Genomic DNA, 13,324 nt, shown 5'->3' on the forward strand with positions numbered 1-13,324 from the left:
AATATTGTTATATAATAATTAAAAATATGAATGTGGATGGATGTAAAGGGAGGGGACGCCCTAAGAAAAGATGGATGGATTGTGTGAAAGATGATATGAATAAAAGAAGAGTATGTTCAGATATGACGACCGATAGAGAGCAGTGGAAGAGAATGACATACTGCGCCTATCACAAATAATGGGATAAAGGCAAGGCAATGATGATGATATATATTCAAATTTATATCTGTAAATGTCGTATATGAATAAATTATTTTTACTTAGACATTTATTTTTTTAAAGTGTGATTTATTTTACCAATATAGCCAGACAGGAGACTGACATTTAGTTGAGTTGCACTCTACCTATATATTAGACACCACATCTGTTTATAGTCCAAGCGACACATTGCAACTTTTTTTTAAATTAAAAATGTTTATAGTCCAAGTGACTGATTGCAAGTTTTCTTTATAAATAAAAATTAAAAAAAAAACTTCGACAATTTTTTTAAGGTATTCACCATCGAAACTGGACCCTCAGCGTTGGAGCGTAGAAGCTAACAGGGATGTGATATTAAATATATTCAGCGACGCCAGAACTCTTTCTCCAGCCATCAATTTCGCGAACTACCAATCAAAAGCCAATAGACAATCGTATTTCTACGTATTTGGACACAATTCTGTCAGCACAGACTATGCACCGGTGAGTTTTATATGTATACCAGCTGACACGCGACTTCGTCCGCGTGGAATTTAACTTCATTTTTCTAAAATAGAAGTAGCCTAAGTTACTCCTTATTACAACAGCTACCTGACAAAAGAAGTCCCGTCAAAATCGGTCCAGCCTTTTCAGAGATTAGCCGGAACAAACAGACAGACAGACAAAAATTATAAAAAATGTTATTTCGGTGTATGTACCGTATTTATATTCATGTAGTAAAAAACGGTTATTTCAATTTTACAAACAGACACTTCAATTTTATTTACATGTATAGAAGTACACCCATGAGAAGCCGGGGCGAGTAGCTAGTAAAAAATAAATAATTTATAAATGTACTTGTAATTGTGTACACCGCAATTTAGTAGTACTCGTTCTTATGGATGCTTCATCGACATATTATTTAACTGTTTGACGCAGTGTGTAAAAAACGATTATTTCAATATTACAAACAGACGCTCCAATTTTATTTATATGTATAGATTAGCTGAAACAAACACCAATCCATGCTCAAAAAATTACAAGTCCATACCACGATACCACAATTTACCACTCTTGACATTTCGACTAATTTGCACTCACGTCACGCTTTGACTGGAGTAACAGCGACGTCAATGTAGATAGGTACCAGAAGGGTTTTTCTTCAACCGTTACTAGATTTTCCAACGAAAGATCGCGACACAGCAATCATAGTATCTGCATTGACATCGTCGGTACTCAAATCAGTTTCTCAAGCCGTGACCACGGCTAGTGCAACCTAGTCGAAACATCGAGAGAGGTAAATACCTTTATTTGCCATAAAATTATTCGTGTTAAGACCCGGTTAATAATATAAGAAATATAAATACAAACAATCTTTATTCAAATAAACTCAATACAAGCACTTTTGAATAGTCATATTTTTGATTCTACCACTCATTCGGAACGCAGATTCATCACAAGAAGAATGAACAAGAAACTTGTGTGTTGCTCTTTTGAATAGATGTTTTTTTTATGTAAATAATTACACAATAACAAGTAAGAGGCATGCGATAATCAATATAGAAACCGCTACGCACTCATTCTTAGTGCAATCAGATAATATTGTTAGCGCTATGAATAAAATATAATAGTAATCTCAGGACAATTCACACAGCACCATTTAGACCCAAGATAAGCTAGCTAAAGCTTGTGTCATGGGTACTAGATAACTGATACATATACATACATATATATATTTTTTGTAAATAAATACATATTATACATAGAAAACACCCAGGCCGATACAAACAATCATACTCATGAATACAACTGTTTGTGCCGTACGATGAATCGAACCCGCGACCATCGGTCGTAAAACAGTGTGCTAGACCGCTAGACCACCGAGGTCGTAATATATATGTTTAATGTACATTAAATACGAAAGTTTAAAAATAGACACAGTATTACATTGATGAACACCAAAATAATTTTCTCAAAGGAATCTTTATTTAAAATACAATAACAGAAAACCACTGAGTCGACTTAAAATAAACTTTCTATTCGACGCTATCAATATTTTTACTTATTTGGAATACACCGTCTGTTCATTTTCCTTTCGCTGAAGAAAGGCAGGTGTCATTCAAGTGTTAATAATAAATACGTCGAACTATTAAGTGGAGACAACCGATGAAAAAGTTTCACGAACAATACTCACTCAATCACAAAAGCAATGGCAAACGTATTTTTGAGCGCTCAATACCAACAGGTTACAGACATACAGACAACAGAGACTTCGCTTCGCTTTGTGTGTTCTACAGATTATACAACGGACTGTGTTCTGAGGAATTGTTCGACATGATGCCGACGGCCACCTTTTACCATCGCACCGCTCGCGGTTTATTTCAATATTACAAACAGATACTCCAATTTTATTTATATGTATAGATAAAACTTTAATTTTGCATTAAAGAGAATATATATAGTAGAGTAATCTTAATCTTAATCATTACATAGTATAAAACAAAGTCACTGTCGCTGTCTGTCCGTCCCTATGTATGCTTAAATCTTTAAAACTACGCAACGGATTTTGAAGCGGTTTTTATTAATAGATAGAGTGATTCAAGAGGAAGGTTTATATATATAATACATGCACACCTGTGTAGATATATATATATATATATATTATAAACGCTAATGTTTGTGAGTATGAATGTTTGTTACTCTTTCACGCAAAAACTACTAAACGGATTTTGATGAAACTTTACAATAATATAGCTTATGTATCAGTATAACATATAGACTATATTTTATATAAAATTTAACGCAGGTAGAACCGCGGGCACAGCTAGTAATATTAATATAAATATAAAAAAAATACACAACATTGATCAGTTAACAAAATAGAATATTCGACGACCTCGGTGGTCTAGCGGTTTAGTACACCGATTTACTTCCAATGATCGCGGTTTCGATTCCTCGATTAGCACTAACATTTTGTATTCATGACTATGATTGTTTGTGTCGGTCTGAGTGTTTTCTATATATAATAATTATGTATTTCCGAAAATTAAAAATATCTATATATTTGAATTAGTTATCTAGTAACCATAACACGAGCTTTAGCTAGCTTAGCTTGTTGACAAAGTTTCATACAAACTTTCATCCCCTATTTTATCCCCTTCGGGGTAGAATTAATCAAAATTCTTTCTTAGCGGATGCCTACGTCATAACGTCTACGTGCATGCCAAATTTCAGCCCCATCCATGCAGTTGGGCGGTGCGTTGATAGATCACTATGTCAGTCACCTTTGAGTTATATATATTTAGATAGAAATAATAGTAATGATTGATTTCTAATATGAATTCTTTGAATTTCAGTTAAACAAAAGCGTCCACGGCGAGGAATTGCCGTATGTATTGGGAGTACCTCTTGGCGGTGCGAATACGCACTTCCATACAGAATATACGCAGAAGGAGAAGCTGTTGAGTGAAGTAATGATGAGATTGTGGACGAACTTCGTAAAAATAGGGTAAAAAGCTTTTTTATTTTTTATATTACGTGACGTAGATCTGCATGTCCATCTGTCATAAATGGAGATGCAGATTCCTAATGTGGCAACCTAGGATGGCAGACCAATTGTCAGATAGTCTGACATCAACCAGCTATTAATATTTATTGATAAATTGATCAATATATATGATAAAATGGAGATCCCGCGCTCCATCCAGAATCTATTGATGAACCCAGAAACTTACAAACCCATTTCTGAGTACGTCATATCAACATTTCAAGATTTATAAGTTGTGATGACAATTATTAGAAAAAAATAATATAAGAAAGTAATACTGAAGACAATGGCTTTTAGGCTGAGTCCTTTTGCCTTTCCCTGAAAAGGGAAAAACAGAACAAAAAAAATGACAACTGGGCCTACCTAGATAAGTTGTGCCGAAAATTGAACAGAGTGAAAATTATGCAAGAGGCGTACGTCCGAGTGGACTGACAGATACTGAAAGAGAAGAGAAGAGAAGAGACAAATCTATATTATATAATAAATACGCTATACTCTACGATCAATACCAGCAGAGCAAGAATGAAAAATGTTTCAAAAACGGGAAAATCTTACTAATAAGGAATAAATAATGCAACAGGATATTGTAGGCGGCCGTTTGTGCGTCACGTAATAAATTTTCTTTTCTCAGATTTATAAATTAATAACGAATTGCTTTAGGAAATAAGTTAAATAACTCCAAAGAACCACTTATCATTCTTGAGATCACAGCAGGCGCCATGTTTTCGACTGTGTGATTAATGATTAAATGATGAATATTTTCAAGCGTTCAAAAGCGAATTTGTAAACGAAAACACATTTTTTTTTACTCTGTTTATATTTAATTCTTTTACTTTATACGGCTAAGATTTTTAACTCTCTATAGATGTTTAGATAAAATAAATTCATAACGAAATCTATACTAAGTAATGTATATTTGAAATATTCTAATAATCTATATATTCCATTCTAGAATAGAATAGAATAGAAAATCATTTATTCAAATAAACTATATCTTATATATACAATTCTCGTGTCACAGTTTTCGTTCCCATACTCCTCCGAAACGGCTTGACCGATTCTCATGAAATTTTGTGAGCGTATTGAGTAGGTATGCGAATCGGCCAACTTATATTTTTCATCCCCCTAAATGTTAGGGGTAGTCCACCCCTAATTTTTTTTTTATTTTAAGGCAAAACAACTTTTGCCGGGACAGCTAGTCATATATAAATATCTATATGTCACAGTAATCATTCTTTTAATCTACCGCTCATTTGGAAAGTTGTCTCATCACAAGAGCGAGCAAGAAACTTGCGTGTTGCTCTTTTAAATAATCATTGTAATTTTACATTTCCAATTCGAAACGTGCGAATACAAATCACTAACTAGTATTAATTTATTAACTTCAGATATTAAGTACACCATAAGATTAAGTACACAACAGTGATTCGAGCAGACCAGTTCCTATAAGCAGCATTCATTCACGAGTATGACGTATCAGCCAGTTTACCAATTCTCCGAAACGGCTTAGACGATTTTGATGACATTTTATATATATACTCGGTACGTCTAAGAATAGGTTGTTATCCCTGAAATAAGGGTGCCCTCTGAAATTTTCTATTTCTGCAAATAAATAAAATTGGAGTATCTGTCTGTTTGTTCCGGGTAATCTCTGAAATAGCTGGACCGATTTTGACGGGACTTTTTTTGGCAAGTAGCTGATGTAATAAGGAGCAACTTAGGCTACTTTTATTTTAGAAGAAAATATTTTAGTAAAATTCCACGTGGACGAAGTCGCGGGAACAGCTAGTATGTAATATATATACAAATCTCGCGTCACAGCGTTATTTCTCTGAAACGGCTTAACCGATTTTGATGAAGATTTATATATATACTCGGTAGGTCTAAGTAGAAGTTATTTATTTTTATATCGCTAATCGATAAGGGTAACATATTCACAATTTGTTTTACTTTTTTACAATATTTATACCTATGTATTTTTAATGCTACATCATAAAAAATAAATATATTTACCTAAATATCACCCTTCTACAACCAACCTCTTTTTTTAAATAGCAAAATATATCGGTCTGGTTGTTTTCTATGTATAATATTTACGAAAAAAAAATATCTATGTACTTGTATCAGTTATCTAGTATCTGTAACATAAGCTGTACCTAACTTAACTTGGGAACAGATGGCGCGACTAGATGTGAATTGTCCTGAAATTATAAAAAAAAAATACGAGTATACAATAAATTTCGAATAGAATAGAAAATCATTTATTCAAATAAACTTACATTGAAGCACTTTTGAATAGTCATAACATTTTTTTTTTAAACTACCGCTCATTCGGAACGCTGTCTCATCACAAGAAGAACAAGCAAGAAACTTGTGTGTTGCTCTGAATATTAAAGTAAATAAACGTCCAATGAATGTATTTTAATTATTGGCCTACTTTGTCCTTGTTTAAGCTTATTTTTTAATTTAGGAACGTCTTTGTGTAACTAGAATAATTGCGATTAAAATTTCACGAAGTACTTGCTGGAAGCAGCGAATAAACGGCTGTAATATATAAAATGTTTATAACATAGGTTGTAGTGTTTATTACATATATGTTATCACATTTGTTATCATTACATAGTATAAAACAAAGTCGCTCTCGCTATCCGTCCCTATGTATGCTTATATCTTTAAAACTACCTTACTAAAATTAACTAAGATTTTTAAAGATTTAAGCATATATAGGGATGGACAGACAGCGACAGCGACTTTGTTTTATACTATGTAATGAGTATAAACGCAAACTTTGTGGGTATGGATGGATGTTTGTTACTCTTTCACGCGAAAACTGCTGAACGGATTTTGATGAAACTTTACAATAATGTAGCTTATATATCAGAATAATATGGGATATAATTTAAAAATATATTATGTAAATTGGGCGAAATATAATGATAAATGTCAAGTAAATATGATGCAGACGAAGTGTGTCAGCTAGTTATTGATAAAAAAAGTCTGTAATAGACCTACATGAATAAAGATATTTTGTTTTGATTTGATATATCATTAATATAGTACATAATAATTAACCTCTGCATACAAAAATTCATTTATACTACAATAAGTTTTTTGCTAGACCTACAGTCACTGGCAGTTTTTATATTCGTTTATCCATATTTAAAATATGAGAGTTCTTTTTATACAATTGTTTTATTATTACTTCTGTTACTGCGCTTTCTTATAATAAACGTCTCTACAAGTATCTCTTCATTATATTTATATTCATTCATTTTTACTTTTTTTTTAATTTTGTTTTTTAATTTCAGTACGCCCAACACACAAAGCGTGAATAAGTACTTCACGTTAGACCACAAACACTGGGGTCAGTACAATGTGGAATGGCCGGAGTACGATGTCGAGCATCAGTCGTATTTGAAGTTGGGTAAGTCGTCACCTGAAATATATTCTGAAATTGTCTTTTATCTATACACTAGCTGTTGTTCTGTCTATGAATAATAATAATAATAACACCAGTTACACAATAAGTACACACACACTCACACATACACACACACACATACGCGCTTGGTTTTGGCCCGTAAGTGTGGAAAAAACCAGCAAAAGCTGAGAAAATGCAACAATAGCGTAAATAATAATAATAATAATCTTTATTTTAGTGCTCACAAGGAAATATTACAATATGAAAAGAAAAATTAATAAATTTCACCTTACAAGTTATTCCTTTTGAGAGTCTGGAGTCTGAACTAGAAAACCTGTACTACAGATCTCCAGGCTCTCTCCGGGGACTTACTGTGCTATTGTAATACATCTTAAAAATATTACATGTACATATTTGTGAGGTGAAGTTGTAGAATTTGTCGCTAGGTGTGGAGTATGTGATAGTTAGTGGCGTGTATGTGTGTGATTTCCCATTGGTATAATTAATAAAATATTGAGATATTCTTAATTTGTTCCCTTCGTAAGAACATTCTGTTGACAACAACAAACGCAACAAAAAAGAATAGGCGTAATCGGGTCAGTCGATCACTCGCGATGTCCTATGGAAATAGATAATAATTTCTATATATATAAAAAATACAATAAAAATTAACTGATCGCTGTCTGTACGGATGATATACGAGAATGACTATTATTGGATGACTTTATGAATGTAATAGAAATCAAAACAATGATTTTAAATAATGTAAATACTGATATCTGTAAGTAGTGAAGTAGTGGGTTGTCTAACGGTGTTGAATAGGATCCATTTTGGCAAATGTGTTTAAAAACTGCGAAACCTCATTCCTCCAGCACTGTTCCATCACCGTACAACAAGACGTAGAGAGCAGCTCCACACATACGCTGTTGATATCCCAGCTGCTCGAACTAACCGTTTTGCATCATCTTTCCTTATGCGAGCAGCTAAGGAGTGGAACTCTCTACCAGCATTTATTTTTCCTGCCTCTTACAACATTGGGTCTTTCAAGTTAAGAGTGAATAGGCACTGTTTAAGCTTGTGTGTAACAACTTAGACCGCATCATCACTTAACATCAGCTGAGATTGCGGCCAAACGCGCTCAAATTAAAATATAAATAAAGTAGTTGAAATGTCCTACACGAATAAATGCTTTTATAGTTGAGTAGACATTTTTTAATAAAATTTTAATATTCCACTGGTATGAAGATCTGAACCTAAGTTCAAGATGATTTAAGGTTCAAAATTCTAAAACTTAAGAATTCACAAAGGACCTTTCGGTCATTCGTGTACATCATATTTTTATCACTATTCCTATCGTCCGGTCCAGTTCCTCAAACAACTCCAGTTGTAGAAGAACTAGTATAAAACTCATGATACATTATTTTATGTCATTATTCTTTCATTACAGACAGTTACAATCTTCAATAACATTTTTCAAAATACCTTAGTAGGTATTTTGAAAAATGTTATTGAAGATGGATAGTTCCAGTTCGGCTAGCTTTTAACTTCGTTTGCGAAGAACTGGCAAGAGACTCGGCTGGTATATTCTTTTATGTTATTATTATTTTTTTTCAATCAGTTTCAACCTTTTTCAGATATACCACCCTACATCAGCAGTCTGTATCGTTCGAACTACACGAACTTCTGGCTTGAGACGTTACCTAAAAAGATGAGGAGGTTCCTTATTGATCCACTGCTCGAGTACACTCCTAGGCCGACCACACAGAAACCTAAGTCAACACACCGTGTCCCAGGTGAAGTAACTACAAAGCACTCATATTATTAGCAATATTCCTAATGAATTTCCTACCGTGATCATACTTGAACGAATATATTGATAATCGATCACGTACTTATTACGTACTTGTACGTGTTCTACGCACGGATGAAATTTATATAAATTATGTACAAAAATATTATCCTCTGGGAAAATTATGACATCAATATGTAATTCAGACCTATTTTGTATTGTTTATATTATACAAAATAGAGAATAAGTTTATTAAAAAAAATGAACAATTTATTTTATTCGATTACACATAATGAAGTAAATAAAGCAAGTTTTGAGGTTAACCATGAAATAATAGTATAATTTATAAATTTATATTACAATAACACTGTTAGCAATATAGTAGAGTTAGCAATCAAAAAGGAAGAAGTATACAGTTATATGTCTGTAATAGTTGATTGTATATTATAAGAACGGATTATTGATTATACAAAAAGTGAGTATAGAAAGGTACTAATTAAATAAGAAATCAAATAAAATATAGCAAAGCGTAGCCTCTACTTACTATGCTGTATAGTTTTGGATATAATTTAAACATAAATAGTTCATTAAACGGCTTAGATTTTTTTTTTATTACAAATGTTATTTACAGACGATATTAGAGTTATTGTAGTGATATATGAGTGAATGACATGAATACGACCACAGACTACAATATCTCTAATAATCTATGTGTCAAATAATTCAATAATAATTCTATGTATGCTCCACAGATCCAATCCAAAAAATATGGAAGCCTCAAGTGGCGGAGCCTCCTCGATATAGTGCTCCTACATATGGTAGGGTTCGATTGTACTCTCCTCCGGAGACGCGATCAGAGCCAGATATAATATATGGGCAGACACAGTCAATGAAACCCATTCCACGTACAGTACCACCGAATTTAATGGACAAAGCAGTTCAACCTACTGAGAAACCTCTAAATCCTAATTTGCCAGTAAAGATGTCTGGCGCTACTGTAACCCTTATTATATCACTCGGTATATTATTCTTAGCTGTAAATGTAGGTATATGTTCCATATTATACTTTAAGAAACGTAAGTTACGTATTCGAGAGCAAGCTTTTGAAATCCCTCGACAACCTCGTGCAGATGTCGGGGAAGTTGATGTAATAGGACAAAAAGGTTCCAAAGATGACAAAAGTGCTTTACAGACGTTTAAAAATGGTTGCAGCGTTATAAAGTCTATGAGTTTTAATAAATTACGTGATAAAAAAAGCACAAGAAAAAGTCGGAACCATGTAAAACACCTAAGTCTGATGATTCAGGAGGATTTAGAGAAAGATTTCAATTGAGAAGACATCTATCTACTAGCACATTGGATGCGCATACAAAGGTAAGAGACTGGATTGCTAACGAAGTTATGCATAGATGTTCTCCAGGCATTATGAGGAAATCAAACTCCGATTTAAACAACGACAAAAGGTTGACTGTAATTAAACCTTTTACTAGATCCGAAGAATTATTATCCGATGTAAAGCGTTCTAAAAAAGAAGTCAACAATGTTGAAGATGTGAATTCAACAAATAATGCTTACAGAAAATCTGGTAACAAAACAAGAACGTCTGAGAAAACCACTTCAACATCTGCCCTAGACTCACACTCTTCTATAGGAAGCAACAAAAATTCAACATTGAGTATAAAACAGACTAGAAAATCTAGTGATTCTCTCAGAAGCAAGGGAACAGAAAGTATTAAATCAAAGAAAGTATCTGTAGCAATCGACGCTACACCAGCTGCACGTACAAACTCTATACTAAAACAAGAGCCGATAGAAATTTATAAATCATTTGACTGTGGAGAAACAAGGCATTCCAATAATGAAAATATACTAGAAAAATCTAGAACTGAAGACGATATTAATTTGAATATAGTACAAAATAACCCTGTTGATGAAATTAATGAAACAAAAACATATACTAACGTAGTAATGTTGTCAGTTGACCAAGAAAAACCGTTAAGAATATCTCACAAACATTCCTCTTCAGATCCTGTAACTGATGTTAACTATGATAAACTTATGAAAGATAAAAGAGAGTGTGGTAATCAAATTATTAATATCCTTCCTCCTGTTACTTTTAGAAATGATATAAATGTAACATCATATGATGAACGTACCAAAGTTGAACCTTTGACTGCTGAAGAAGCTTTATTAACTATAAAAAGAAGAAACTTTCCGAAAGTACTTCCAGATTTACCTAAAACGCAAAAACGATTATCCTTACAACCTACTAGTTTACAAACATTTCGAAATTATATTGAAAATGCAGATAATCAATGTGATCGCCCTAAAGTCCCACCACAGCCTCCTCCTAGAACAACAACGTTAGATCGTCGCCTTGCTTACAGAAATACAAAACCTTTAAACTCTTTCGATTCCTTTAAATCCAGCAATATATCGGAAACATATAATTCTGATAATAATTATGAAAATATTGATTCTTTAACACCACATTACGACTCCAGTCAAACAAATATCAGACTACCTGATTCTATCACGCAAAAAAGTCCAACTGGTTCAGTAATAACAACACCAATAGAAAGAGACTATCCTAAAGTGATAATAGCATCAAGTAACATTCCATTATTACAAGATCCGAGGATAATTATAAAAGCCCCCTCAAGTCAAATAGAATTACCATCTAATATTCCCAGAATAAGATTACCTGATGATTTTCATTCTCAAGCAGGTTCCATAACATCTTTTTCTTAATTCTGTTCTGATGACCTAGAATAATAAGTTCTGGAAGAAGAAGAAGATTTCTTAGATGATCTCACAGAAGACAAACTTATAAAAGAATTGGTTGGTGGAATAGAATCGCCAACTAATATGAGTGAAACTTTGTTAGATACTAAAGGACCGGATACAATATTTGAAAAAAAATTAGAGATCGTACCAGTAAAAATAAATAAGAGAGAAGTTGCTCCTAAGAGCAATGAAGATTATATTTATATATCTGATTTGCACTTACCTGGTATAAGTGAATTAGATAAAACGGCCCAAATCAAACCAAATTTTAGTTTAAATAAACTTCAACATAGAACAGAAAGTATCCATAGGCCCCCAGAAAAGGCTGTAAAATTAAAACCAAAACGATCAATCAAGCCTGCTTCGATATTGTCTAAAAGTATTAAAGGTAAGAAGGGCAGTAATAAAAGCAAAAGCAGTTCTAGTACATTGGAGTATTCAAATTCCGGATCTTCTAATGACACAGAAACAAGTACTGGCACGGTAAAAAAATTGAAATAAAGAAACATTTAAAACCTTAGAGAATATATATGCGGTATATATACATATGTTCCAGCAAGATTATAAAGTATGTTAATTAAATTTATTTCTATCCACATGAATACCACGCCAAACATAATTGTAATGCATTTAAAATATACTATTATTCATACATTAATCTAATTATTATTTTATTTAAACCATAAAATAAAAGTGCTACACCCAATTCTTCATTCTCGTATGATCAATGCATAATTAGCGAGTTACTTTAATATTCCATTATATTTGTTTGAACGATAAGCTATTTGATACGTCTGCATAAATAAGGCATTCAAACTTTACACAGTTTAATGAAAACAGTTATAATAAAACCCGAGGAATTAAGTGATCTTTCGCAGCATCTCCGATCTTTGCCTTCAAATGCTGTGACTTTGGAAGCCCGCTTGATCCTTGACGTGGCCTAAGTTACAAACGTATTCATTCTGATATATTTGTAATATTTTTTGTTTAATTCAGTAAAATATTGGATTTAACAAACTAATTTTTGCGCGTATAATTAACATGTAAATATCATCAAATAAATTGCGTTAGGACCTAGGAATTACTTGAGCAGTAAAAAATATATAAATTTAAAGAATTGAACGACAATGGTGGTGTAGCGATTTAGCATACCTTGTTACTTTATAAACTTTTGAAAGTATATTATATCAGTCAGAATACTGAGTATATAAATAGTCAAGGGGATTTAAGACAAGCATAATATAATGAGAGCAAAGAAATAGCACTGATGATTGGCAAATATTTTACTCTGACTCACGTCATATATAAATAAATTAATAAATATAAGATAGCATATACAATTAAAAAGATATCTAGACGTCGTGCCGTGCTACTAATTTTGTAGATAATACTGTTGAAAAAAATTGTACAAGGGTAATATAACAAGTTGGAAATTTAAACTATTTATTGCGTCTGTTATTTCTATAGATAAACTCGAGTGAGTCTTAAAGAAAAACAGATATTCTAATAGAGTTGTAATATTACTTAACTATTTTTTTATATATTATAATTTCAAGTTATTTCGCTTGAATCTTACTTCAGGGACCATAGTTAAACAGTTAGC

General features: G+C 32.5%; 1 protein-coding gene across 1 annotated transcript in view; it reads left to right on the forward strand.

Moving 5' to 3' along the window:
- Nucleotides 1-12,222, forward strand: part of LOC131849912 (uncharacterized) — a 37,570-nt gene extending 25,348 nt beyond the window's left edge. The window contains 6 exon segments of the mRNA XM_059200045.1: nt 492-681; nt 3,534-3,685; nt 7,033-7,148; nt 8,780-8,938; nt 9,687-10,181; nt 10,184-12,222. Of these exon segments, the coding sequence (XP_059056028.1) occupies nt 492-681; nt 3,534-3,685; nt 7,033-7,148; nt 8,780-8,938; nt 9,687-10,181; nt 10,184-12,222 (3,151 nt within the window).
- The last annotated feature ends 1,102 nt before the right edge of the window (nt 12,223-13,324 follow it).

The sequence above is a fragment of the Achroia grisella genome, unplaced genomic scaffold (genome assembly GCF_030625045.1).
Source record: "Achroia grisella isolate CSIRO2021 unplaced genomic scaffold, CSIRO_AGI_Agris_v1 utg1112, whole genome shotgun sequence".
NCBI classification, from domain to species: domain Eukaryota; kingdom Metazoa; phylum Arthropoda; class Insecta; order Lepidoptera; family Pyralidae; genus Achroia; species Achroia grisella.